This window comes from Pseudopipra pipra, chromosome 10 (genome assembly GCF_036250125.1).
Source record: "Pseudopipra pipra isolate bDixPip1 chromosome 10, bDixPip1.hap1, whole genome shotgun sequence".
NCBI lineage: Eukaryota > Metazoa > Chordata > Aves > Passeriformes > Pipridae > Pseudopipra > Pseudopipra pipra.
The window spans coordinates 22,275,077-22,302,982 of record NC_087558.1 but is presented as its reverse complement, the minus strand read 5'-3'; the positions used below and the strand labels follow the sequence as shown (position 1 = coordinate 22,302,982).

Genomic DNA, 27,906 nt, shown 5'->3' with positions numbered 1-27,906 from the left:
AGTAGGGAACAACATCCTGGATTGGTGCAGTGTAAGGAGACAGGGACACCTCTGTGGGGATGCTACAGCCAAAGTCAGAGCACTGATGGGCAGAATTTGGGTGGTTAACTCCTGTGCCAGACAGGCCAGTCACTTGGAGAACCCTGTTTCTTCATGTGGTGTTGAAGAATGGGGGCAGTGAGAAGCTGTGGGAGATTCCAGAGGATTGCCTTGGCTTAGGGTGGATATGGGCAGCAAACAGCCTGGCAGGTGGGTGGAGAAATACAGCTGGTCTGAATCTCTGCTCCTGGAGAATGGGTGGAAGGCAGACAGGCTTTTGATGGCAACTTAAGTGCAAAATTAGCAAAGAACATCCCTGAAGACTTACCAGCCAGCAAAGTCAGCATGGCTCTGAGACAGCTGAGGGTTAACCAGCTTCTCCCTGGTAAAGCTCTGGTGACAGGAGTGGCCTTTAGTGCAGCAGCAGGTTATTTACCTTGCCAAGGCTCTGGGAATTATTTTGGAGGAGGATCAGCATAGCTGAGAGGTACTCTGGGAAAGGGCCAGGGATGGATATGGCCTTTGGAGTCTGGGGCCTTTATCCACAAAGCATTTCCTTGGTCCCTGGGGTGCAGCTTGCTTTTCCTTCAGCACCAGGTCACACATCCAGCCCTGCCTGTGTGCACACAAGAGCCCAGATTTCCAGCAGAACTCTGTCCCTGCCTGGCTCCTCAGGATGTAATTAGCAGCTTGGCAGTAATTAGTGTGTGCAGCTGCTGACAGGAGTGCAGTGCAGCTCAGACACAAACCACACCAGTGCTGGTCCTGCTCGGTGCCCTCCCTGCATGCCCAGAAATGAGGGTGAAGTTCTTCTACAGCTCTTTGGGAAGGAACTTGTTGAGCATCTCCCAGTGCCCCCTGAGAGCCAGGGGAGCTGCCTGTGCCCATCAGTGCTGTCTGAAGGTAGTGCCAGCACGGGCCAAGGTGCTTCCAGGGAATTCTGTGTGGTGGCTCCTCTGACTTTCAGGGAAAAAGCAGCTGCATTAGTAGTTTGAGTTACCTCTGCAGGCAGCAACTGTGATTAGACTTGTCAAAAACAAATTACTCTTCTGCTAGATCAGCAGAGAGGCCTCAGTCCCTCCTGTCCCTGGCCTGCAGAACTAGATGGATATGGTTGGGTTTTGCTGTTGTTTTTTTCTTTTCCCCCCAGCCCCTGATACAGAACAGACTGCTTTGTATTCCAGGGTAGTCAATCTTTTCTATATGCTGCAGATTTCCATGAGAGACTTACAATTTTCCTCATTATAATGAATTAATGAATGTTGCTTTTCATTTTAACATGGCAGTGACTGTTTCTGGCCAGGGCTGTTCCCCACAGCCGTTGCCTCCTTGGCATTGGCCCTAGATGGAAGCAAGCTGGAAACTCCAGATTAAAGATATTAAAACTAATTGGAGGAATTGTTTGTCAGAGTTCAGAGCTGTCAGGGAAGCTGTATAAATCATGGGATGTGATCTGTGGCCAAAGAACTTCCTGGTTTTTCTCTCTTTCAGACATTATGTATCCTTGCCAATATAGCAGATGGCACGACAGCAAAAGAACTGATTATGACCAATGATGACATCCTGCAGAAAATCAAATACTACATGGTAGGGGCAATTTCTCTTTAGGGTTTTATGTTGGTCTTTTGCAGGAATGAGAAGAGGAAAGTGCTTGAGGATTTTGTTGTGTGAATTCTTCACTGTCACACACTTCACTTCCAGGAACCCAGTGGTGGTTCTGAATTCCTGGGGTGCAGTTCTGTGTGCCAGAGGGGTACTGAGGAGCTGATTAAAAGGAAAAGGCAGTGGTTATTTCCCATAAGAATGTTACAGTGACTTCAGCAATACCAAGTCCCCTTGGAAAACATTTCATGATCTTGGAAAAGGCATATCTTGCAGACGTCAATAAATATTTGGAAGGAGGTGATTGAGCACTACTCAAGTGCTTGTATTATGGCCCTATCTTTGAAAGAAGTTGTAGATAAGAATTAGTCCCAGCTTTGCTACTGTAGTTATGACAGGATGAATGACAAAATCTAAGTCTTATGAAATTCTGAATTTCTCTTCTAAACTTAAGTTCTGTTTTTCTCTATTTAGAGTCATTCAAATGCTAAACTTCAGCTTGCTGCCATGTTCTGTATATCTAATCTCATATGGAATGAAGAGGAAGGTAAGAAAGCCTCATTATTAATGCATAGACAAGTTACCATTCTGGTCAAAAGGCTTTTGTTGCATAGTAACCAATATTTGCAATGGGATCCAAAGTGTAATGGGAGCCATCATTGTAGGTGTGATGTGGAATGGGTGGGAACGGTCAGAACACTGAGGAGAGTGTAGAGAGCTGTTCTGGGGGAGACAGAGGGACAATAAACAGGAGCTGGAGAGTCACACAGTGGTAGGTTTTCACCTGCAGCATTTCTGTGAGGTCTGAAAACAACTGGAATGAAAGAGAATCCCAGTAAGAGCTTCCAAGTCTTGAAGAGGTTGTGGGAACTCGTTGTTGGAAGCAACAGGTTCACTGGAGAGGATAAATGGATTAGAAAGGGGGTTTGTTGCAAAGAAATTTTCCTCAGCATGGATGGCTTGGGCAGTGAGACTTGCAACCAGTCAAAGGATTTGTGGGTGGAACTGGAAGAAATTGGAGAAGGCATTTGGGGAGGAGAGTCCTGGCCTGGAAGAATGGGATGTCACCAAGAGAGGGCTGAAGGTGCTGCTACACAGGAAGATACAGCTGTGGTGAGAGGTGGAGAGGGCTGAGAAACACCTCCAGTTAAATGTTCTCTGCATACAAATCCTGGGAAATCAGAGAGATGAGAGAAAACCAACTCAAGCCAAGCTTCTTACCTTAGGATAAAGATTTTTGCCTTCAAAACTTTCTCTTCTCTGAACATCTGCACAGGGGCAACAGGAGAAGGAGCTGGACCTCCTGTGGGAAGGGAGTGTTTCCATGGCTGTGCCCTGGCTGAGCTGTGTTCCATAGCCCTCCTCTAGGCTGGTTTCTCCTGTCCCACAGACATTTGGGGTTGGGGGTGTTCCCAGCAATGTGCTTTGTCGTCGTAGGTTCACAGGAACGCCAGGATAAACTCCGAGACATGGGAATAGTGGATATTCTACATAAACTGAGTCAGTCATCAGATCCAAATCTGTGTGACAAGTGAGTATAAAGAAAAACCAAAAGAGATGATGAAAGGGAAATCTTTGCTTATGATTACAGAAAAATTCCCCAAAAAACAAAGCTCTGTTGCACAGAGCTTTGCAGCGTAAAAAGAAATGGTGATGAGCCCTTATTTAAGGAGCAGGGTTTGTATTGCTCAGGAATAACAAATTTTACTGAAGTTCTTAATAGTATGAAATAAGTACTCTTAAAATCTTCTAAAGCAATGGAGAGTCCTCTGTGAAATCTCACAGACACACAATATTTGTGTGAACTTGGACTACTGACAAAGTTCCAGAGAGTTGGAACGCTGGTCAACTGTCACATAACTCTATGAATTAAAAGGATAATACAGGGTCGTCATTAACAGTTGTTAATCTCATTTAAATTCTTTTAAACTAACAAAGCTCAACAGTAGCCTTGCACATACCTGTTCTGTTGCTCCTGTTAGTACTTACAAAGATCATCCAGCTGCTTCCCAAGCACATGGAACAGAAACAGCTCAGGATAATTTCTGTGGGTTTCTGTTTACTTTTTGCAATTATCCCACCTACACTTAGTAACAACTCCTATTTCTTCCACAAACTAAAGGAGATGATCTGATTTTTGGAAGAAGTTACACACAGACAACACAACTCAAAACTGTGCATTGTTTTTAAATGCACTGAATTTGGGGTTCTTGGTTTTATGAAAGATGTCCCAGTGTTCTTAGACATCTTTGCAGTGAAGTTAGAGCTTCTCTGTTTGAAATCTGTGGCAGAGTATCAGCACTGAAGGTGATAATCAGGAATATATTGATACCCACCTCTGCTACACCAGCCCCCTCCATGAGCTTGTGATCACAGCAGGAAACTTGGGAGGAAAAAATAAATAATCCTCCTCTGAGGTGCTGAGTTGGAGAAGTTGGAAGAGTCTGTCAAGGTCCCAGTAGCACATTGGGAGCTGTAGGGAACAAAGGAAGAGCAAAACCTTTCACTTCAGGTGGGAGGAAGCCCTGAGTTAGCTGAGGTGATGATGCAGGTGTAACCCCAGACTGCTGGGAGGTGTGATTTTCTTAACAAAAATGTTGCACAGTGTTAGATCACATCAGTCCCAGTGTTAGACTGGCTGCTGCTTCTCTTCTCCCTCCCACCTCATCAGATGTTTTTGGTGGGGGCCACAATTCCTGACGGGATTCCTGACAGGACTGGTGTGCTTCTGGTGTGTGCTGAGTTGTGACAGCTCTTGAGTTTCTCAGCTCAAAGCCCTTCCTGTCCCAGTGCAGTGTGTGACAAAGCCCCTGCTCTTCCCTGCTCTCCTCAGGGTTCTGCAGGTGTGGGTGACACACAACCCTCATGTCCCACCGTGCTGGGAGGTGCCTCGGCTTACACTTGGGTAGATCACCTGATTTTTAGGTGCCAGGTGGGTTCTTCACCAGTCACAGCCCACACAGAGCAGTTCTGCCCCACTGCCAGATTCCTCCAGAGCTGTCCCCTCCCTCCTCCCTCCCCTCCTGGCACAGCGTGTCCACGAAGCCAAACCCTGGTGATTAACAGGCTGTTCCTCCTTGCAGGGCGAAGACAGCACTCCAGCAGTACCTTGCATGATCAAAGACTAATTGAATCCATGGACACCCCTCATGTCTCCTTAAGGAACAGCAGGAGATACTCCTGACTCCTTATATTTGCACAAGTCACCTTGGGCTGCATTTTTCTCAGGTGCAGGGAGCTGCTTTGCAGAAACAGTTCAAATGATCAGGTCTCCAGTGCACTTGAGAACTTTCTTGAGGTAGTTTCTTTACTCAGAGGACTCTCGGGGGGTTGTTTTGGTTTTTTGGGTTTTTTTCCTGAGCTACCTGGACTTTGGATAGAACAATCAGTCATTGTTTTCCTTTTGGGCCTCCAATTTTCTGCTTTTGCTGCAGCCTGTGTGTGTGGGTGTGTGCTTGGGTGTGTGTGTGCTTGGGTGAGTGTGGGTGGGTGTGAGGACTCACTTTTGGTTTTCCTTTTTTTTGTGTGAAAATCTTTTTCTACAGGTTTTCAAGGGTTAACCATTGTTTGCTGTACGAATACTTCAGTGAATTATATACAGTTTGAATGAAATGTTATTTAAAAAAAAAAACCAAACTGTTGTATCCCATAAAGTTTATTTTGAATTTTGAACAGATGAATGTTTTTAAGTAAAATATATGCATTTCTGAACTTCAGCTTAACTTACATTATACTTCCTTTTTAAAGAGAGAAATAGAGGAAGGCAGTAGACCCCAAATTCCAAGCAGCACATTTTGTACTGACAAGATCAAAGAGTTCTTTACTACAATGCAAGGTCACTGGTACTGATAACATGCTCAAATCCGTGGAATGGGTCAGCTGGATTGGGTTTGGGTTTGGGTTTCTTTACATTTCTAGAAGACAAGCTCATACTTCAGGGTTGTTGGCTTTTCTGGGAAGGAGCACATGGCTGCAGGATCAGCAGGAATAAGCTTTGCTTTCCTAGCCAGGAACTTGCTCAGCTAATTGCTGAAGGATTGGCTTGTTCAGGGGAGAGGGATTTGCTGATCACTGGTACCAGCAGAGCGACCAGTGTGGTGCAGAATTAATTTGGCAGAGAGCAGAAGGAGCTGCCAAGCAGTGGTTAAGGGATTGCTTTTGTTCTGCATCCTTTGCCTCCACAAAGAGTTAAGTGACTTCCAGATCATCTCCACAAAGGATCTGCTGGGAGCATGAAGTTGGGGGAGGGATGGAAAAACCAGAGCTTTGGTTTGGTTTTGTTTTCTGGCTCAGCAGTGTTGCTGCAGATCCCTGTACATAGGCAGATACACACTTGCATGGATTTAGATTCCTGGATAACAAGGATGGGGTTGGACTGTGATGGGGTTGGACTGCACCTGGAGGCCTTGACTGTGCCTGGGATTGTGCCTGGAAGTGTGGAGAAGCAAACATGAGTGCAGACCAAGACTGTGGGAGGCTAGGCTGGAATGGGAGAGCCCAGGGCTTTCCCAGGCAGGTGTGCCTGGAGCAGCAGGAGCCTCCTCAGGGGTGCAGTCCAGGGCTCTGGGCCCTTTGGGGTTCAGTTTAGCCCGTGGTTAAGCCAGACTCTGCAGGCACTGTATTTCCACAGCACTAACAGGCACTAGGGATTGCAGCCAATGGCTTAAACCAAATCTTTCTTCTCCCACACTGAACTTTAGGGGGGCTGCAGCAAGAAGAGAGGTCTGTAACTTTGCTAACCAATTTTGATAAGTATCTAAATCTTCTGTTTCTGATCAGAAGGTCAAATTGTGACAGCCTTACTTTTTTTCCAAGGTAACTACTTGTGTCAGAAAATGTGACCACAGTTTGGCCTGGAATTTGAATGTGCTGTGTATCAGATAACTGTTATCACTTGGTTGCAAAGGACAATATCTACATTTCGTGTAACTTCTTTCACTCTCAAAGACAAATAAAAGTGAGCACCTGACACTTTTTCCCCAGGCATTGCAGTAAGTGACTGGCAGTTTTTTAATGTCCTTCTGCAAATTTTTCACGATGGACTTTGGGGGTTGAACAAAAGGGAAAGTAAAAATATGTGAGAACTTGTTAAATCTCAGTACCTCAGAAGCAAAAAGTCTTGTTCATAAAATTGAATCAAATATATTTTTACCTGAACTGAGAAGGAGGTTCTGAGGCAGGTGTTGTAAGTGCAGAAGTGTCCAATGTGCTCTGGTTGCACTCCTGTGTTTGTTTAGGAGCTCAAGTTCTTCTGTATCTCTTCTCTTCCTTCACCAACTCACATTTCTAAAAGCAAATCTGAGTTTGATTCTGTAGAACTTCGGTGCCTAAAGGTGTTCAGAAAAAAGGTGAGTAAAAGTATCTCTGTACAAGTTCTGAGGTGGTTTCCTACAGTTCTGCCAGAAAAACTAAAAACCAATGCTCAGACAATCTCGTTGCTGCATGAGAACAGTTGAAGTTTTCCACAGGTATTGAGAGGACAAACTGTGTTGGATGAGGACATTTTTACATTCAGTTAAGCTTTGTGAATAATTTTTGATGTTGCTATAGGTATGTACAAAAAGAAGAATACTGTAAATAAAGAGAACTTTACCAGAACATGGAGATTTTTCTCAGCTTCCTGGAGAAATCTGAGCTCTCTGGGCCTGCCCCTCTGCAGCCTGAGAGTCACAGTGGGAACAGACTTTGCTGGTCACCCAGAGCTTTCCCAACTTGTGTGGCAGCAGCTTGTGAATGCCAGGGCTGTTTGCAGAACCAAAGCAGAGTTTGTCTGGACATCATGTGAATCATCAGGATTTCTGCTCTTCTTGTGCCATTTCTCTGCTGAAACCCCACCCTGATGAGTTTTGATAAGTATGTCCTCTCTTTATATCTGGGTCTAGTGCTGGAAGTCCCTCTTGCAGAGGTAACACCTGTCAACAAAGTGAATTTGGGACAGGAGCTGTCAGACAAGTGAGACCTTTGGCTGCTCCCCACCACCTTCATTCCACGTTTGGACTGTCTTTCCCACACAGAAAATCCAGTGAGACACAATCTGGCTGTTCCAGTCACAGATGTGCATTGTGGCAGTGACAGAAGCCAAGTGACCTGCTTAAAGCACCTTGTGCCAGGACCTTCCTAAGGCAAACATTTCACATTTTTTAAAATGTATTTTTCCAGACTTCACCCGTTTCAGCAGCAGCTGTACCTCCCCAGAACTGCTGAAGCAGTGACATGACAGACAGAGGAATAATTGAGGGGCATGAAATTAGATTCTCGAGTAGAAATGGGTTGTCTTTGGTACTCCTGAAATGTGAGAGGTGTCAATGTGCAGAATTACAGCGGTGGTTGAAATCATCAGGGCTCCTCTGCAGGCTGATTTCAGCAAAAAGAGACATGTTGAGGGCATTGATGTACCAAAAACTGAACCCCCAACCAGGAGGGACCATGGTCAGCTGGAGGACCAGGCCACCACCTCGTGTGCTGCGTGATGAGATGCAGCACAGCAGGGTCTGCCCTGGAGCCCAGGACCCCATGGGCACGGATGGGGTGAGCCAAAACCTGGGAGGGGCTGGGCACTGGCACTGCTCTCTCTGCAAAGAAGGGAAAAACCAACCAGCCTCCCCAAACTGAGCTGTGTTTGGGGCTGGGACAGCAGGTCCTCCCCAAACTGAGCTGTGTTTGGGGCTGGGACAGCAGGTTATCCCCAGACTGAGCTGTATTTGGGGCTGGGACAGCAGGTTATCCCCAGACTGAGCTGTATTTGGGGCTGGGACAGCAGGTTATCCCCAGACTGAGCTGTATTTGGGGCTGGGACAGCAGGTTATCCCCTTGCTTGGGTCTGGATCCCACACCTCGCTTTGAGCCCCCAGTTCAGGAGGGACGTGGGATAACTGGAGTGGGGGTGAGTGGTGGAGGGGGGAGCTGGGCAGGGGTGACAGGACAGAGGAGGCAGAAAGGCTCCAAGTGCAGCTGCTGGAGGGGGAGTTCCAGGGGAGACAAAGCTGAACTTCCCAGCTGGAGCGGGCACGGAGGAGGGAGCGGGGCGGGCTGGGCTGACGCGCTGCCCCGGCAGAGCCAGTGCTGCCATGGCAGCCTTGGGGCCCTGCCAGCTGGACACAGGTCCTGGCAGGCCCTGCTGGGCCCATCCCCTTCTCCCACCCTCCAGGCGAGGGGGACAGGCTGCTGTGTCTGGAAGCGAGCGGCAGTTCAGGCCCTGCAGCAGCACCTCGACTCTGTGAAGGTAAGAGCAAAGCTGTGCCCAGATTTTGGGCACTGCTGAGCCACCCCCTGTCCCTGCAGCAGGGCCAGGGTGCTGCTGTGGGTGCTTTGTCCTGGGTGGAGGGTCAGAGCCAGGTGAAAGGCTCTCTCTGTGGTGCAGGTTGGCCAGCAGTTGGACCCACGGGATCAGAGGACGTCGGCAGTGCTTGTGCTTGGAGGGCTGCTCACAGGATCCTGTTCCTGCAGAGGGATGGCTGCAAAGAAAAAGGAGGTAGAGCTGCAGGTCAGTAGGAGCCAGGCTTTTGAAAGACCTTGTAAACTCATTGTTAAGTGCAAAGGATGAATTTCAGTCTGGAGGTGTCTCAGATGCTGCTGGCAGAGCCCTGCTGTGAGGTCCCTGGGGTGGAAAACATTCCTGAAGGCAGGTGGGAACAATGGGGAGGCCTGGCAGGTCAGATCTGCCCCTTGTCAGTGCTGTGGGGGCACAGGGAGGTGGTTGTGGGGCTGCAGGTTGTGTTCCAAGCTCTTAAGGGCTGGCACAGTTTTGGCTGCTGTCAGAGATCAAAATGCATCTGTGTTTCATGGGATAATTGCTCAGAGGACATCGAGGAGTAGGGAACTGGGGAAGGGGGGGTTTCTCCCGAGTGACAAATGTCACTGAACATCTCTGGCCAGGTCACGTATTCAGGAGGCTCCCTGTAAAAGTTGGGAGGTACGAGAAAAATTCTAAGGGTAAAAAACCAATTTCACAGTGATATGTGGAGGAATTTTGCCTTGTTTACAGTGCACAAGTGACCTAATGATGCTTTATAACTACTGCATGGGGAGAGAGGGGTTCTGGGAGTGGTTCACTACGAGAAAACATTGAAAACCCAAAGTAGGTTCTGAAGGTCTACTTCAAAATTTAAAATAAGTTCAGTCTTCACAGGAGAGAAATAATGGAAGAGATTATGGGCTCTCTGGCCTTGTTTATTCACTGTTGAGACTGGAAAATGCCAACATGTGTACAAAAGGAAGAGGAGCTCTCTATTAAGGTAAGAATGGACTCTGTTGCTGCTTGTCCAGCTCAGTTCCTGAGTGATGAGGAACATCAACCACACGGTGCCCCTTGGGCAGCCAAGGCAAAGCTGGGGCTGGGGCTGCAAAACTCTGGTTGTTCACACCTGCAGATGAAAGCTGAACCTTGGATATGATGGGATGTCCTGGAAAAGCTCTGGTTGTGTTAGAGAAGACCCAAGCCCAAGCAGCCTCAGCACTCCCAAATTAGCAAAGCATCTTGGAGGGTGCCACCAGTACTTGAGCCCATGGCTGAACTCATTATCACAAATTATTGTCATCAACCCTTTGGACTCATTGACATTCTGTGAAACACCCTGAGCATGGTCCCAGCACCAGGAACAATTAAATGTCTCAATTCTGCAGGTGTTCTCTGAAAAAAAATAGGCTTGGGGTCATGTGCTGAACAGGCAAATGGACAGAGGTGTTTGAACAGCTCCCTTTACCTGAGTGAGAAAGGTCCTGGAGAAACTGCCCTGGTGACATCTCTGAAAACCTGTGAGAGGCCACTGGAGTTTCCACTCTTGGAATTCTTGACTATGGGATTTTAGCAGCCCTTCAATGCCCATTGGTGTTAATTATTGTGAAATAATTGCCTTGGGGCAACTTCCTGTCTTCCATTGTAGTCTAAATGTACTTGGGATTGATGAGACCAGCTGAGGAAGGAATTGAGAATCCTCATTGTTCACGATGAACAAAACCAGATCTTCATTTCTCAAGAAGCCTTTTTTTTATTAACTTGCTGTGTTTTTAAGTACCTACTGAGGGGCAAGTCCTGTAAGATGGGGAAGATGCTAAAGATCTTTTCCTTTCTAGTAACAGTATTGGAAGTGTGGGATAATACAGCACATGGCACAGTGTATGGAATTGTCTAGGGCATCCTTGACAGGGTAAATCCCTGAGCAAGCTGATCTAACACTGAGCAGGGCATTAGATGAAGAACTCCACAGATCCCTCCCAACCTAGAACTTTGTATTCTCCTGTTCACTGTGTTTTGGAAGTCTTTGGATACAGCTGGGAATTCAGGTGAGGAAACGCTGGGCTCAGCCCCCCTCTAGTGCCCACACATTGCAGGAGCTCTGTATTTACTGCTTTATTTGAGCAAGACTGAAACCTCTAAAAGTAGCACAGCTCATGTGCAGGCCAGGGGAGAAGCTGCTGCTGGAGAATCCCCTGCCTTGTGAGTCCCTGTGAGGACTGGGCTGAGCTGGGTGTGGGGAAGGGAGGCTGTGGAGCAGCACCCAGTGCTGTGGGACAGCCCAGCCCACCCTCCTGCTCTGGGCTCCCATGGGAGGGCCCTGCTCAGCTGGGTCCTGCTCTCAGATCTTGCTGTGTGGCCCCACAGGGAGTTGTGTTGCCAGAAAAGCAGGAGAGTGCCAGGAAGAACCTGAGGCTGTGATGGGTGTCTCACAGCCCTTCCCCCTTGCTCTGTAGGTGACAGGGTCTGGTGGGTTCAGCTGGAGCTCTGGGCAGTCAGACAGGCCCTGGCTGTGGGTCTGGGCTCCCAGTCTGGCGAGTCAGCTCCCAGAACAACTCTTGGCTTTTCTGCACACCAAGTCTGGGGCCCCCTGGCAGCCACTGTTCCAGTAGTGCCCCTAAATGAGGGAGAGCTTTCTCTTGGCTGGGTGCTGCTGCCTTTCCATCTGCCTTTCCCTGGATGTTGTCAGACATCGTGCCCAGCTGGTCAGAGGTGAGAGGATCAGTCAGGAGAGTTTCCTGAGTGCTCAGGTAACTCCTCTTCAGGCAGATGTGTCCCTCTTAACCATTTGTCCAGATGTTTGCAGCAACTGGGTGGTACCTTTGGACTTACTGTTGCTTTTACTGTGTTTTTACATTTTCACACAGATTAACATCACTAGCCAGGAGCTTTGGGAAGAAATGCTGTGTCTCAGAGGACTCATTGGTAAGGTTTGGTCAGCACACTGGGTTGCTCTTGTTCTGTGTTTAGAGGATGCCAGGACTGTTAGGAATTATTAGTGTTAAGGATGTTTAGTCAGTCCCTCCATTCCTCTTTCCCTGAATGGAAGGAAGAAATATTCCAACAGAGGTGAGACAAGCTGGAGGTTGTAGTCCTGTTCATGTGGGACAGTTGTCATGCAATCCAAGCAGTGCTGGTCCAGAAGCTTCTGCAGTGTCCAGTCCAGCCACTGCTTGGAGCTGGACTGTCCCCAGCAAAGGAACAGCCCTGGCTCCCAAGGGTGCTGCAAGTCTCATGTGCTCTCCCTCTGCAGTTCTCCCTAGAAAAGCTGGTCCCTCAAAGGGCACAGCCATGCCCATGTTTCTTTTGAAGGCTCCTCCACATAATTATTAGCTCGATATTTTACAATGTGATCTCATCCTCTGATCCAGCATCTCAAACCTTCCCAGGGTAGGACAGTTTCTACCTCAGAGTTGAATCCAGCCCTTCTAGTGTTTGGTCTATTGGTCTGTGTCTGAACTGACCCATTTTCACCTCATTCTCACTCATTTTCCTGCTCACAGTTGTTGATGCATTTCAAGCCTGGTGTGGCCCGTGCAAAAGAGTAGTGGATCTCTTCCAAAAAATCAGGAATGAAGTTGGCAGTAATCTCCTGCATTTTGCTGTGGTAAGATCTCATTTGACACTGCCTGCAACACCCAGTCCTCTGCAATTGGCAGGGGCCTGAAGGCTGAAGTGACTTTGTCTTTCCAATATTCAGCCCAAAGGATAACAGTGCAGGAGTTGCAGCTGCTGGGAGGGAACCTGCCAAATACAGGTGCTTGGGTTCATCTGTAAGAATTCATATAATGAAGAATTTTCAGGCTTTAATGGATCTGTATTGTCCAGATTTCTGCTTAAGCAAATAACACTGGACAGAGTTGTTAACACAAAGTCCCTCTGATGTACAGGGGGAGGCTGAAGGAGCTGAGTTTGTCACCTGGAGAGGAAAAGGGACAGGTGTCAAGTGGGGGATTGATGGAGAAGGCAGAGACAGACATCTCTCAGTGGAACACAGCAACAGGACAGGAGAAAACGGGATAAGTTGCAGCAGGGAGAGATCCAAGTAAAGAGAAGGAAAAAGTACTCGGTGTAGGAATGGTAGGACTGGGACAAGTTCCCAGAGGTGCAGAGCTGATTCTGGGAGATGCTCAAAACTAACAGAGCCTTGAACACCCTCCTGTACCACTGAGACCAGCCCTGCTTTGGGCAGTCTGGGATCAGAGCCCTTCAGAGGTCCCTCCCAACCTCAGTCCCACTGGGATTCCGTGTGTAAGTGCCTTTCCTGGCTGAAGGCAGCTCTGGATCGTGGAGAGAGCCGAGGGCAGGGAGGTTTCTCACAGCTCAGCACTCCTGCTGCTGCCTCTGCTGCCACCACAGCTCCTCCTGCCACTTCTCTGCTCATGGACAAGAGGCCCCCATTTCATTTTCCAGCCTTCTTCTGTGGGACTCACCCAGGCAAGCTGCTGGGAATAGACATCCCTGTCCCAGCAGAGCTGCTGTTCCAGCTCCTGCAGGGGAGATCTGCCTGCTTCTCAGGTCACTGCTGCTGAGCTGGGACTTGGTGGTGGCCCTGGCTCTGACCGGTGTCACTTTGTCCCCCCAAACCAGGCCCCAGAGGTGTTTCCCCGTGTGGGGGGTGAGGACCAGCCAGCTGAGGGGGCTGAGTCCAGGCATGTGCTTCCCTGTGGAGCAGAAATGCTTTCCTAGAAACACCTGCTCTATTTCCCGTTCCTTTCAGGCTGAAGTTGATTCCATTGATGCTCTGGAAGGATACAGAGGACGATGCCAGCCTGTCTTTCTGTTTTATGCTGTGAGTGAAAACATTTTCCCAGTAGATGCACAGCAACAAACATGACCTGCTGGTGGGAACAACTGGCCTTTTGGAGGGATATTCTATTTCTTTAATGTGTGATGAGCAAATTTTATTTGCTCTGTATCTGCTGGTGATCAAGTGCTGTGGGGATTAAAATATAGTCAGTGTGTTGCCCTGTGGGGTCGTCAGGTTCAGCCTCCTGCCTATGCAGGACCTCACTCCTCTCACAAGCTGCTTTGCTTCATCCTAAGACTGATGAGGAACCACAGAGAAGGTTGTTCCAAAGCTTCCCTCTTGTGGAGCAGAGCAGCTCTGTCAGGGAGGAGGGCCTGGTACATAATGTTGTGGGTGATGTGCTGCTGGGGGGATTTCCAGGGCCCAGAGAGCACAATCTGAGCACTGACTGACTGATTTGCTTTCCACACCTTCCAGGAGGGAGAATTAGTGGCTGTTGTAAGAGGAGTGAATGCACCACTGCTGCAGAAAACCATCCTGGAACAGCTGGCAGGGGAAAGAAAGGTTTTAGAACATGGAGGAGAGCAAGTGCTGGTAATGAGTCACTAAAACCTTAAATAGCTGTAGATGTGCATGTCAGAGGAGAGGTTCAGCTCCCCAGGGCCAGAACAGCTCTAAAGCAGAGTTCCTTCCTTGCAAAAATCCCCTCCCCAGCCCAGCCAATGTGCTGAGCCACTGCCACAGGAGCTGGCTTTTTGTGTGTGCTCCAGCCTGCTTTGGTTCTGAGGAACCAAACTGCCTTACCTGTGTGTGATCTGCTAGTCTGAAGGCATCCCAAAGCCTGCAGGCTCCCTCTGGTGACAATGGCTGGCCTGTTCCTGGGAAGGCTTTCCCTGGCTCTTGGTCAGCTGATTGAGAGCTCAGCCGGTGACCCCGGACAGGCAGAGCCTCTGCCCTCACTGCTGAGCTGAGCCCGGCCCCGAGGGCAGCACAGGGCTGCTCCCTGCTCAGGTGGAGCTGGGAAGGGGGACCCTGCCTGGCAGGGGCTCACCTGGAGGGCAGGAGGACACTCGGGACCTTCCTTGCTCATCCACCTGCTCTTGCAGATGCGAGACAGAGCCAAGGAGGAGGGAAGCACAGCTGCTGTGCAGGGACAGCAGCGGGAAGGCCGAACAGGTAAGGCAGGGACAGTGTAGGATGCTCTCTGTGCCTTTGGTAAGTGCCTCTGCTAAAGCGGGAACCTTCAGCCAGTGTTCAGCTCTGCTGGGGCACCAGAGGGAAGATCCCTGTCCCTGGGCACAGCCCAGCTCTGCCCATCCCTGGCAGATCAGCACATGGGAGTGTCCCCTTGGAACCCGGTAGCCTGGGTGTCTGATATCCCGAAACTTAGTATTTTTCCTTCCAGTGTGTGTTTTATTTTACATTTGACTCCCCTCACCCTCTGGCCTGGTGAGGGCTCTTTAGCTTTGTTCTGTTTCCAACACAAGCACTGAAATAGCCGCAACTGTTGCTAAACCCCCCCGTCCCTCGGGTGGTTTTTAAAAGAAAACACAAACACCTGGGCACCAAATCTGGTTACACCAGCTCCTGCCTTGTTTAAATTAGCCACCCCTTCCCAAAGGCTTTGTCTCTGGTCCCAAAAGGGACATTTTTTTCTAGGCTTTCCTGGGACACGTTTGCAGCCTGGGGCTGTGCACACCAAACCCCGGGAATCGCGGCAGAACCCGCCCGGCTCTGGCTGAGGCCGGTGGGTGCCGGTGGGTGCCGGTGGGTGCCGGTGGGTGCCGGTGGGTGCCGGTGGGTGCCGGTGGGTGCCGGGCTGTGCCTCTTTTCTTTGCTCATCACTGACTTTGTCCCTTTCCTTCTCTCGGAGACTGACGGACCCCCCGGGCCCGGGATCGCGGCCGGCAGCGTGGAAGAGATGCGGGGTTTGCCGATAAATAAAAGGATTAGCGGGCAGCACGGCTGGCTCGGTGTCCCTCTGTCCGTCGGTGTCCCTCTGTCCGTCGGTGTCCCTTTGTCCCCCCGTCCCCGGAGCCGCGCGGCCCCTTTAAGGCGGGCCCGGGGGCGGTCTCTCGGCGCTGCGCCTGCGCGGGGCGGACGCTGCGGCCGCGGGTTCGAGTCCCGGCGGTGCCGGCCCGGCCATGGCCGCGGCCCCGGACGGAGCGGAGCCCGAGCTGCCCACGGAGCCACCCGTGCACCGGCTCAGCGTGGCCGAGCTCGACCGTGAGCTGGACTCCCGCAGCGAGCTGGTGAGGCGCGAACCGCCGCCCAGGCGGCACGGCCGGGCCGCGGGGGCTGCTCCGGCCCGGGCGCTCCAGCAGGGCCCCGGGGCCGCTCAGGGAGGGAGTGTCCGGTCCGGTCCCCTCACACAGCCGGGAGAGAGGGGTCCGGTCCGGTCCTCTCACACAGCCGGGACGGAGGGTCGGCGGGGAGGTCCCTCAGGCGAGTGTGAGGGAGGGTCGGGGGGTCCCTCGCACACACCCTCTGGGGGGAGTCGGGGGTCCCTCGCACATCCCCGAGGGAGGGTCGGGTCGGGTCCAGTCCCCTCACACAGACCAGAGGGGGGTTCAGGGCTCCCTCACACAGACCAGAGTGGGGTTCAGGGGTCCCTCACACAGCCCCGAGGGGGGGTCGGCAGGCAGGTGGGCCCAGGCTGCTCTTTGCCGGTTCCAGCACCCTGCCATGGGCTCTGTCCCAGTCACATCAAGTTCACATTCTTCGCCTCGACTAAGCAAACAGCAAACCCCCGAGCTGTACGTGGTGGGTGCCTGGTGTAGCAGGTGCATCGTCAGTCATTTAACTTCTCTCTTGCTGCAAAGCACCTGATAGTGCAATAGAGTCTTTATTCTCAGAACATCAAAAGTGCTCTATAACTGCTCCTGGAAGTAAGTCTCACACGGCCTCCAAGGAGGAAATACCCTCATTCAACCAGGTGAAACTGTGAGCCCTCAGCTCTCACCGGCCTCTCCGGGCAGGGGTGTTGGCAGGAATGTCTGTGTGTGGCTGCTTTTAAATATTGTTTAGTTAAAATAAACTCTGGAAGGTGGAGTAGGCAACCTAAACTCAGTCTGTGGTTTCTGCTGTACAGATTGATGACAAAGAATTCGACATCCCTCAGGTTGATACCCCCCCCACGCTGGAGAGCATCCTGAATGAGGTGAGCGTCTGTGGGGCAGGGAAGGGCAGGCAGCACAAGCTCCTTTGGCTCCTTTCCTCCTGTGTTTTTCCGGGAAAATAAAACTGTATAACTTCATGATGTCCTGGTAGTGATAGCTGGTGAAGTGCTCAGTTGAGTAATTGCTTTATCAGGTGTGACATAGAATTTTGGTTTGGTTTTTTTTTTTTTCTTCAATTAAAGTATCCACAGCTGCAACACATAAAAAGTTTCTATTAAGTCTAAGTACCTTCACCTGTGGATCTGGGCAGTCACCTGAAGCCTATACAGTCTGTTAAAGGTCGGGGCATCAAACAGATGTTTTTAGCTAAAAGTAATTGCAGAGTTTCTGGGTAGTTCTTAAGTTGTGAGAGGAGGTGAGAACTAGATATTTAGTCCTCTGGCAGGAGCAATGAACTGTCTCAGCACCTGATGTGACTTGTAGTACCTTGCAGGGGAGAGCTGACTTTGTCTCACTTGTATCTAACTCAGTGTATTTTTTGCAGTAGCTGTGTATGAGCCCTCAAAAGGAAAATGGTGTGAAAGTAAAGATTAACTCAAAGAAAACAAGCTTTTTAACAAAATGAGGAAATTGGTGGCTGGATTTCCTTTTCCCCTAAAGGGAGAAGGAGCCTGGGAGGGCTCATAGTTCTTTTAAAAAGCTGCATTAAAAATACAGGTGTAAGGTGCCCCAAGAATGAGAGGAGTAGTAGGGGTAGTGTACAGAGGTGTGTCCTGTTTCTGCTGGTGCCTTGGGTGACAGAGGTGGAGGGAACTGAGTAAATTTGGGTGATACCAAAGGAGATGCAGTGACAGCCGTGTCAGAGGAGCAGAATGCAAGTCTTAAACCCCGAGAGGTAATCATGAGAAAAGCATAGTTCAGTGCAAACAAATGCAAAGTCTTACTCCAGAGCTGTTGATCTCAGTTACACATGGGATGGAAATGACTGGCAAAGCACCTTTTGAGAAGGATTTTAGTGGAGAACAACCTGTCTGAGCCAAAAAGGCAGAGTTGCAGTGGAAGAGGGGATGTTTAATGGGCACAGGGCTCTGCTCTCTGCTCCTCTGGCATCAGCTAGGCTGTTGTGTTTGCTCTCTCTGGCTCTGTGAGGAGGGAACATGAACTGCACCACATTTAGAAGACATCAGGAAAAATGGCTGTTTGAAAAACACTGTATTAAAAAATTCTGGGTTAAGACTGAGAGGGGAAAGATATTGCCAGCAGAAGAGCACAGAGCAGAGCAAAATCAACTCTCAAAGCAGCTGGAGGGACTGCTGGGCTGTTTGGGCCACTTGGTGAAGTGCTGGAGTAGATGATGATAATTCTAGGCCTTCTCTTGGCTATTGGGAGACTTGGGAACAGCTCAGTTAAAGGTCAGTTTAAGTTTGGATGGAGTAGATATTATCTGGGGAAGGAAGATTTAGTCGAACGATTTTCTCTCCAGCCCACTCCTGTGATTATTGTGAACTCTGGAAACTGGTTCTTCCACAGAATCAGTCCAGTAAAGTAACAAATAATTCCTGGTTTTAGGTATGAGACTGTCTTGTCCTTTCCTTCATTTTATTTTTTTTTTTAGCTGAACTGGTGCTGTTTTGCCGACGTTTCAGTTGTGGTGCTGTGTGTGCTTTGAACACTTAGCAAGCTGTGGTGATTCTGTCCCCTCAGACCGATGATGAAGAGGAGTCTTTCGTTTTGGAGGATCCCTTCCTGCTGAACGTGGACAACACGGACGCGCACTCCTACGACACGTCGTCCGTGGCCAGCTCCGACAGCGGGGACCGCTCGCACCTCAAGAGGTACTGCAGCCCCAGCCCTGCCAGCTGCACCCTGGGCGTGCTGCTTAGAGCCCTTAAAAACAAATCCTCCTGTTTTTGGCAGAACACTGTGTGCTGGTTTAACCAGCAGGGGAAATGAACTCAACTCAAAGGAGAGATTATAAGTCAGAATAACAATTTATTAAAATAATACAGTAAGTACAATTATACAAACAAGCAATTGGTCTTAACCCACAAAACCCAAATGTATAACCCAGCACCCTGGGGCATGAACCAAGTGGTTCATGAGTCCAAAGTAAAGGGAGAGGGGAAAAAACCTGCTGGTGGGAGAACTGTTGCAGTCTGGTCAAAAGTGGTGATTGCAGTCCAGTTGAGGGTGGTGGTCTCAGTCTGGTTGAGAGCGGTGAGCTGTAGTCTTCCTCTGGATCCACGAGTCGTAGAAAAGTTCCGAAACTCCAGGTTTATATATTCTCCAGTTCAGGCAGGAATGGTCAATCCTTCCCTCAGAGTGGGGAATTCCACAAAAGGAATGGTCAGTCCTTCCCTCAGAGCAGGGAATTCCATAAAAGGGTATGAGGACAGGAACATCCCCCCCACAGGCAGCCTCCCCCCCCCCCCCCCCCCCGACAGCAGTTTTTGGGAAATGGCATGGAGGGCCATAGAATACACAGTTTTGGGCTATACCCATCCAGTGATGAATTGGTCCCAGCTGTTCTAACTAGGACACACTGTTACTCCTCCAGGGTCACGTAGGCAAAGGTGGGATTTGTTGCTGTGCTGAGGGCTGGCATGTTTGAGTGTGCTGGTTTAAAGGGAAACCGGCAGGGGAAATGAACTCAGCTCAAAGGAGAGATTATAAGTCAGAATAACAATTTAATAAAATAATACAATAAATACGATTGTACAGGCAAACAGTTGGTTTTAACCCACAAAACCCAAATGTATGACCCAGCACCCTGGGGCATGAACAGAGTGGTGTTTGTTGGGCCCCCCGAGTCCAAAGTAAAAGGAGAGGGAAAAAACCTGTTGGTGAGAGTGCTGGTGCAGTCTGGTCGAGAGTGGTGGTCTGCAGTCTTCCTCTGGATCCCAAGAGTGGTTAAAAAAGTCCCAAGGCTCTAAGATTATATATCCTCCAGTTCAGGCAGGAATGCCCAGTGTACCTCCCTCAGGGTGGGGGGTTCCACAATGGGTGCAAGGACAGGAGCACCCTCCTGTCTCACAGGCCTCTTAACACCCATTTTATAGCCTGAGGAGTCAGGGCTGCTCTGGGCAGAGGGTGTAAATGGTCTGTTGATAACAGTTTCTGGGAAATGGCATGGAAGGCAGAATACACAGTTTTGGGTTACACCCACACAGTGATGAACTGGTCCCAGCTGTTCTAACTAGGACATCGAGCAATAAGTGCCCAAATTTTATGGGAGACAGAATATTTCAGTTTCTCTGAGTTTTAATGAAATCTTTGTAGTGCTGAACCACAATGACTTTAAAGAAAATCTTTCAGAGCTGTGTTTGACCTCCAGAGTGTGCCCAGCAGCTGGTGGTTATTTGTGCAAGGCAAATGCTGTCACTCCTTTGAGTGGACTGCTGATGCTGACATCTAAAATGTGGTAATTAGCTCCGGTACTGCTGACCTGTTAATTACTCCAGGGATGGCCTGAGCCACTCCCATGGCTGCCTGGTGTGCTGTGGGAAGCTGTGGTTATTGCATGAGCAGTTGCACAGGATATAAACAGTCTGAATCTGGTGGTTTCTGTTGGCATATGGTGGTGTATGGATTCACTGTCCCTTCTTTTTTCAAAGAAGATGCCTTGTACTGAGAGAAATCTTCCCTGTAGTGGCTTAAACATTTTCAGTACAGAGTAGGCAGAAAAACCTGGAAGTGTTCCTGTTATTTTGAGTGAGGCTGGTTGCCATGGTTATAGGTCTTTAGCCATAATATAAGTTATTAACAACACATTTCTTCATTCTATGTGTGAGCTCCTTATTTGTGCACCTCTGGAGAGATAAGAATCGGGTGTTTCCGGCTTAGTTTTGGGAATTTGGCTTTCTGGTGGTGAGCATGGCAACAAAATTGCAACTTTCCTGGAGATTTTCCCTCTGCTGTGGTTGCTGGAGTGCACCAGTGCTCTTCAGAAATAACTGTTCCTGCACACGAGTTAGTTTTAAAAGATGTTGTATCCATAAACAGAAGCACTTAAGCTTTTGTATCAGGTGTTTTAATTGAAGGTTATTATTTAAGCATGCACCCAGTTTTCCTGGGGCTCTGTGTTCTGCTGATGAACCTCTTCCAATTGTTTGGTTTTGCTTAGATTTGCTTACAGACTAAATTGTTTAGTTTTGCTTACAGACTAAAACTTCCTGGCTCACTGAAAGACTCGTTAAAGAGCTCAAGTGTTGCTTTCAGGCTTTATTAATAAATTCTGAGGTTTGCTTGAAACTGAGCATTTGTTTGAAGAACTACTTAGTTTTCTCTGGGAGGTGAGTTAGTCAGACTGTGCAGGCAGAGCAGGGCAGAGCAGGCTTTGCTCATAATCCCATGTGTCATCTCATTCTGGGGCCCCAAGAATAAGAATGGAAGCTGTGTGAGTTACAGGTGCATGCAGAATTTACCTTCTGCTTTACTTGTGGCCTAGGCAAAGCTCCAAACTTTTGTGGATGCCTTCAATTTATTTCTTTTTTCCTTAGGAAGAAAAAACTCCCAGATTCTCTCTCACTCCATGGATCAGTGATCCGGCTCTCACTCCTGAAAGGAATTTCTGCCCAAATAGTGTCTGCAGCAGTAAGTGTTGCCTTCTGGTCACATCCATGAGTTAAAACTTGAAACTCTTTTGGTGTGTAGGGGTGTGTGTGATCTCCTCCCTCCTCCCTGCTATTAGTTCTGGGTAGTCCATAGCAGTCCCTGCTTGGTCCATAAAGTACTAACTGGTAGTCCCAGGCAGCAGTGAGCAAGGGATGAGCTGACTCAGTGCAGCAGCAATGTGGGAGGTGCTCTTGAGCACTGATTTGTGTTGCTGGGTGTCATTAAACCTGCTGGCAAATGTTCCACTGGCAGGTCTGCTCAGTGCCTGCAGCAGGCACAGCACACACGAAACTTCCTCATGGAATTACAGGAAATGCTGCTTCCTCTCCATTTCTGGGCACTTTGTCATCCCTCTGGATATTTCTGGTCCCATCCCTGGTGGGACCATGAGAATGCAGCTCGTGTTGATTTTGCTCGGTGTAATAATTTGTAATAATTAGAGACGTGCACAGAGCTGGGGGTTGTGCCTCCCTCACTCGTGGCTTCTCCTGTTTCCCCAGGACAAGGTGGATGCTGGCTTGCCCACTGCAATTGTAAGTACTCCCACACTTCTCAAGGACTCTGTGCTTGGTTTTCATGCCAGTTTGTTAAAGCAGTAATTTAAGACACCTGATAATGAATTTCAAACAGGAGGGGTGGGAGGAGGAGCATGAAAGCTCTGTTTCCTGGGGGGAGTGCCCAGCACTGCCCAGCACTCCCCTTTTTTATCTCCTCACCAGGGCTCCTGAGCAGAGCACTCAGCCTGTCCTCCTCTACTGGGCACACGGAATTTCCCCTGGGTATTTCTTTGCCAGTTATTGCTTTGACTCCTCACAATTTCTTATAGAAACTTAAAAGTGCTCCACGTGATGGGTCAGCATCCCTGTGTCTCTCATGCATCTGAAATATGTCCTTAAAATACAAATTTTTCACAAAAAAAAAGGATATTCCTGCTTAGCAATTCGAAGTCAAGCATGTTAATTAAAATATGTCAGAAGCGAAGCTGCCTGTAGGTAAATGAGAAATGTTTTAAGGAGGTGAAATGCAGCAAGTGTTTGTTCTGTCTTTGTGAAATGAGTTCTAATGTGTTACAAAGAAACTAAAGATGTGCTTGGTCACTTTGACTGTAGTAGCATCAGTCCATAAGAAATTATATTTTTTGTTTAAAAAAGGCTGCACAGCAAAGTTGGAAGCTGTGACTCTGCACACAGAATAAAAACCAGTGCTTACACATCCAGATATTAAAGCACTGGAATTTTTTTAGCCTGACTTAGACTTGTTAATAAATAAAGTAGAACAACATTAATACATCTGCAGCATTATGTGATTTCCATTAGTTTTTAGTGAATTGGGTGGAGGTTTGCAAGTGCAATAGGATCTTGGAGCTGTGTTTAATTCCCTGTGGAATCTCTGGGCCTGCTGTGGGCTGTCTCTTCAGGGGACCAGCACTGCACAGGGTTGTGGAAGAGTTCACATGTGGATGTAGAAACTGAATTAGAAAAAAATCCTGAGTATTTATATTCAGAAATTACACCAAAAGAATGAGACTGACTTTAGAGAGAAGAAATTTCGCTGTGGGTCCCACTCAGAGCATTTGAGTGTCAAACAGCAGAGGGAAAGGCAGCCCTCTGATCTTGAGAAAAATCTATGTGATGCTCTTTCACATGTAGTGCTTATCTGGCTTCATGTAGGAATTGCTTGTCACTTATAAATTAAACAAGTTATTTATACAACCTTTGAAATCTTCCCCTTTTGGCAAACTTTGCTTGGTAAATGGTGGATCTGTGAATGATTTCTTCTGCTTTCAATCTATCTGTGTGACTCTTCCAGGCAGCATCAAATCTGATAGCAGTGGGGACTTCCCATGGCCTAGCACTGATATTTGGTAAGTTAAAAATAAAGTTTGGAGGTTTTTTGCGTTTTAATGATCTTAAAAAAAAATTGCAAACACAAACAAGAAAACCCCAGCCTGATTTAGAACTGCAGGCTGGATTCCTTCTGAAGAATGTGCTTCTAAGTTTGTGCTAAATGTGATTTTCTTTCAGCAAAGAAATAAAGCACAAGTAATATCTTAGTTGTCCTTATTCACATATTCCTTCTGCTTTGGTGGGGATTGGCACATTGATACCGAGAAATTTAGTTCTGTAGCACTTGTCTAAAGAGCCTTTTCTGGGTTTAAATGGAAAATACTCTGTTTTCATGTGGAAGAAACCACAGCAGTATCACCTCAAAGTATTAACCTTCTGCTCTGTGATGTAATAGCTGTCAGCATCAGGGGAATTGTGTTCCTTGGGAAGTGGGGCCTCTGCCCATGGCTGGTGTCAGGGGTGTCTCCTTCCCTGCACCATCACCCACCTCTGTGTCCCTTCATGCTTTTAGTCTTTTATCACAGAACTTCATTCAAAAGGTTTCTGAGCCTGTGCCTCTGTTTATCCAGGTCACCAGCTGGGCCAGAACAGCTCCTGATCTGCTCCCATAAACACTGGGTTTTGTGCCTTCTATCTGTGCAGCACCAACTTCTTAACCATTTCAGAAATCTCAGTATCTTCTATACTTTTCTTTCAAAGCTGGATGAAATTATTCAAATCCAGAATTCTGGGGGATGGGGTACAAGAGAGGGGTGGGAAAGACTGTGATAGTGCAAGACTCACCTCCCTGGGTATTTACACATTAAACTGTTTGATGCCCTTTGCTTAATTCAGTAGTGAAACAGTTACAGGTTGTGCTTAATCTGAATATAAGTAACTTCTTATCTGCTGCAGGTAACACAGGACCTTACTGAGTTTTTAGCACTAAATCTTTGTGGGGGTTTGGATTTTTTTTAGTTTTTTAAAGGTTGCTCTAGTGTGTGGAGCTCTCCAGGATCACTCCCGTGGAACACACTGTTACTCTGATTTTGCTCTCTGTGTGCTGACATGAGGAAGTCAGGAAGCTTTTAAATAAGAAACTTTTCTCTGCAAGTGTCATAATAGATAATTTTTAGCATTTTACATTGCAGAAGGGACTCTAGGACTCTACATAAGCATGCAAAGAGTCATTCTTACATTCTGGCTTGAGTTTCTTCTGCAATTTAAAGCAGCAGTTTGTCTGTAGGCTGATCAGTATCTGGACATTTTTTAGGAGAACGTGTTTCTACCAGATGTGTTAATTAGGGTGAGATTCACTACTGAAGGCTTGTAAACTGTGTGCAGGGTTTATATTTACAATGGGAATATAAGAGCTTTTTCTGTCTGCAAAAACATAGGTGCATTTTGTGGTTGAACAGAACTCTCTGAATAGTTGTGTCACTAGGAAATTTTGTAACCCTTTGTTTTTTCTTTCATGTATTTGACTTCAGCTATTTTGTTTGTCTCTCCTGAGTCCACTTGTATTCTTGACTTGTCTGCTCTGTCCTTTCTAAGGAAGCCTTGGGAAACTTTCATTCTGATTCTTTGAAAGCTTCTGTTGGCTCTCGAGAAATTATCACAGGACATTTCCCAGTTTGTGCATCTGATCTTTGAGAAACATTTTTTAGTGGATTAGAGTTGGATTAATTGCCTGTTCTTTGACATACTCTCAAGTGTTGCAGAAGTGCTGGTAGGAAGGGATGTCTGGAGCACACAAATACTCTTTAGAGATTTTCTTTATCCATTTTTCTGGAAGAGCTGGGAGGTTTTACCCTACTCAAAAACCAGCTCTTAAACACAATTCACTGAAGTGTGTTGTTTTTCATAAAGACTTGATGTTCCAGACAGAAAAATTTCTGTATGGCTAAACTTTGTTTTGATTTGTGTGGTCCCACTATTGATTTGTATTTTTATTCTCTCTGTTGGTTGTAAAACTTATGGTGAGTGTCCTGAGTCTCTGAGGTATGGCAGCATTAAAACTAAATTTTGGGATGATTACCCTTAGATGTGTTTTTAAATTCGTGGGGAGTTGATTTGCTGGCTGGTGCTAACTGGTTGAAAGCAGTGTTACCAATGATGTTACTGTTACATTACCAGTTTTATTTCCTCTCAGATTTCTGTTTTTTTTTTTTTTTTTTACTCTTCAGTACAAAATGGAGTTCAAATTTATGAACTCACTTTTTAAAGTGCTTGTATTTAAACCACTATCACAGCATCACTTCTTGAATAAATCAGAAGGTGAAATGTTAACCAGAGGAAACACTCAGCAAACTCTGAAGGCTCTCTGTCTTTGGAGATTGCCACATATGTGCTGTTTGTTACTTCACTCCTTTCTTTTATGTTGATTTCTGGCTTTTTCTTCCCTCTTGTGGCCCTTTCTGTGTGGATGAACAGGAAAAGGTACAGTAACTGCCTTGTGCATGTGCCCTGCATGCCCAGCTCCTGTGTTCCCAGTTTGCATGTTGTCTGTGCCAGCATTCCAGGTGCCAGCTCAGCAGGAGGCAGTGCAGGAATAGTGGATGGTGCTGCTGGCCACTCTGGGAATTGCTAAGGGGATGCATGTGCATTGCACCCTCCCAAATCCCCCAGGCAGGAGCAGGTAAAGGTGTTTGTTATCCTGTGCTAGGGCAGCAGCTCCACAGCTCTTTGTGAGGGTGTTGTTTTGGGGCAGGACAAAGCCTCTTCCATGAGCTCACCTCCATCCAGAGCAGTTCTGGCACCCTGCCTGAGAGGATTCGTGATATTGGAGTAATTCTGCAGGAAACCAAGTCAAACTCAGGAAAATCAGGGCTTAAGGGAAAGATCTTGGTGGCAGCCTGGTGATCTGAGCAGTACCAGCTTCTGGAGTGCTCTGCTCATTCCTCTGCTCTGGGAAGTGACTTGTTTCACATTCACAAACTTGGTTTCATTCTTCACTTGCAGAGCTGTGTCTAAGGGCCATCTCACTGACCTCAGACTGAGAGCAACACAGTTGCTGCCAGAGAACTTTCAGATGAAGAACTAACTGCCTTTTGTAAATTGAAAAATTAAACCCATTTTTGGACAATTGATAGCCACCTTTGTTTCAAGCATTTGGGAAAAGCTTTTTATGTTTAATCCTAAATGTGCCTTAATTTCAAACTGATAATGTAGGTCTGGAAAATCATCAGATCACCTTCTATAACCTTTTGTTTTTATCTATTTTTATTACTTTGCCAGCTGATTAATAGGACCTCATTGATTCTCTGATCTTGCTTTGCTTTGGAAGCAATTTCATCCATATTAGAGTTGTTTTTTAAAAGAAAATCTGATCTAATGGCTCCTCCTTGTGTGTCATCTTTTGACTGGCTGGAAACAAGAACAAGGACTGGCACTGCTCATACAGATCAGTTCATTTTGGGATGTTTGTTTGGAATTAACATTGGGGGTGAAGGGAAAAGGGCTTTGGAAAGTTCCTGGGGGGATACATATAAAGATGTATATAAAGCCTTTTCAGAGAAAGCTGTGGAAGATTCTCCTTTTTCATGCCTTAGAGGAAACAGGTCTTGACTCACTGATGGGCTTGGGCTGCAGTGGAAGGTACAGAATGCCATTTACTTTTCATATGAAGAGCTGGAGCTTTCCCCTTGCTTTCAAACATATTTTTATGGTTAGCAGGTGGTATTTTTCTGGACTGTATTTCCAGACCTCTGGAACAGGAATTGGATCTTGACACCATCTGGAGAATATTTCTCTGGGAAACTTGTTTACCAGCTGTAGCTCTGTGTTGTCTGAACTTCCATGGAAATCTTCCATGATTTATCATCTTCTTCTGTGCCCTGTTCTGATCTGTGCTGTCAGGGATCACAGGGATGTCAAGGTGCTTCCTGGTGGTGTGGCCAAGGATGTTTTCTGCTCACCCTGGACAGTGCTTTAGGGTAATCCATGGGGTCAGCAGCTTTTCTTGCTCTTATTCATTTCTCCCACTAATGCCTCTTCATACAGGTGGAATTTGAGCTGACTCCACTGTGTGCTCAGCCCTCAGTCTGTGTTTGCTGCCTGATGGATCCATCCTTTTGGGGAGGAAATGCAGGATATGTGCTCTGTTTCACATCTAGCACATTTCTAGCAGTGCTCAAGCCTGGAGGAACATTTCCTGTGCCTTGGGCAGACCTTCCAGGGGCTTTATAGTGCTCAGCTTTGTTTCCCTGGATCCTTTCCTTTCCCTTCCTTGCTCTAGGTGACTCCTGCCCACAGTGTTACTGTGGTGTATCTGATGTATTTCCAACAGTCCTCACAAAGCATCTTTGTTCCTTGACCATTTTAACTGTGCCCCTTGGAGAGCAAGTTCCTTTTCCCTCCAGCTTCTGGCCTTTATTAACAAAACCAGGGACTAACATGACAAAATAATAATAAAATTATGACACAGAGTTAAGCCTATGTTGGGGTTTTGCAGTTGATGTTCAAATATGGAGATACAAGACTCAGAAGATAGAATTAATTTTATGTCATCTTCAATGCTTCAAAGCAGAGTAGTAAAAGGAATGCTAGATACTGCTTTGATTTTACCAGTAGTTTCTTCTTCATTATGTAATGCCTCTGCATTTCTATACTCCCTGTGCCTGGTTTGTACTCTTAAAAATCATTTTTGTATTTCCCTGCAAGCCAGTGTCCCATTCTCTCTGTACTAACACGTGCTTTCACCTCGTGAACTCTTTTTTTAAG

General features: G+C 47.5%; 3 protein-coding genes across 11 annotated transcripts in view; all 3 read left to right on the top strand.

Annotated features, from left to right (window-relative positions):
- Positions 1–7,239, top strand: part of ARMC8 (armadillo repeat containing 8) — a 63,216-nt gene extending 55,977 nt beyond the window's left edge. For all 6 annotated transcript variants that reach the window (XM_064666680.1, XM_064666682.1, XM_064666677.1 and 3 more), the window contains 4 exons: positions 1,531–1,626; positions 2,116–2,188; positions 3,079–3,172; positions 4,725–7,239. In XM_064666680.1, coding sequence (XP_064522750.1) covers positions 1,531–1,626; positions 2,116–2,188; positions 3,079–3,172; positions 4,725–4,758 — 297 coding nt within the window. In that variant the 3' untranslated portion in view covers positions 4,759–7,239. The remainder of the gene's footprint in view (positions 1–1,530; positions 1,627–2,115; positions 2,189–3,078; positions 3,173–4,724) is intronic.
- Positions 7,240–8,677: 1,438 nt separating this feature from the next.
- NME9 (NME/NM23 family member 9) lies at positions 8,678–15,587 on the top strand. The gene is made up of 8 exons (XM_064666686.1): positions 8,678–8,863; positions 9,002–9,124; positions 11,743–11,800; positions 12,379–12,482; positions 13,596–13,667; positions 14,103–14,219; positions 14,732–14,801; positions 15,499–15,587. The coding sequence occupies exons 2-8, from the start codon at positions 9,092–9,094 to the stop codon at positions 15,501–15,503; spliced, it is 459 nt and encodes a 152-aa protein (XP_064522756.1). The 5' UTR covers positions 8,678–8,863; positions 9,002–9,091; the 3' UTR covers positions 15,504–15,587.
- A 130-nt stretch (positions 15,588–15,717) lies between these two features.
- VPS8 (VPS8 subunit of CORVET complex) overlaps positions 15,718–27,906 on the top strand; it is a 66,864-nt gene continuing 54,675 nt past the window's right edge. For 2 of the 4 annotated variants that reach the window (XM_064666674.1, XM_064666672.1), the window contains exons 1-6: positions 15,718–15,877; positions 16,717–16,785; positions 18,449–18,579; positions 21,244–21,337; positions 21,859–21,891; positions 23,168–23,222. In XM_064666674.1, coding sequence (XP_064522744.1) covers positions 15,770–15,877; positions 16,717–16,785; positions 18,449–18,579; positions 21,244–21,337; positions 21,859–21,891; positions 23,168–23,222 — 490 coding nt within the window. In that variant the 5' untranslated portion in view covers positions 15,718–15,769. Of the gene's footprint in view, positions 15,878–16,716; positions 16,786–18,448; positions 18,580–21,243; positions 21,338–21,858; positions 21,896–23,167; positions 23,223–25,664; positions 25,823–27,906 lie in introns of those variants that run through there. The other 2 variants (XM_064666673.1, XM_064666675.1) reach the window with 2 other exon arrangements.

Bases quoted from the DNA above. Each gene is read 5' to 3' on its own strand.
- NME9 (XM_064666686.1), top strand. From the start codon at position 9,092: ATGGCTGCAAAGAAAAAGGAGGTAGAGCTGCAG. The intron at 11,801-12,378 runs GTAAGGTTTGGT...TCCTGCTCACAG, and splicing joins GTGTCTCAGAGGACTCATTG to TTGTTGATGCATTTCAAGCC. The intron at 14,220-14,731 runs GTAATGAGTCAC...CTGCTCTTGCAG, and splicing joins ATGGAGGAGAGCAAGTGCTG to ATGCGAGACAGAGCCAAGGA.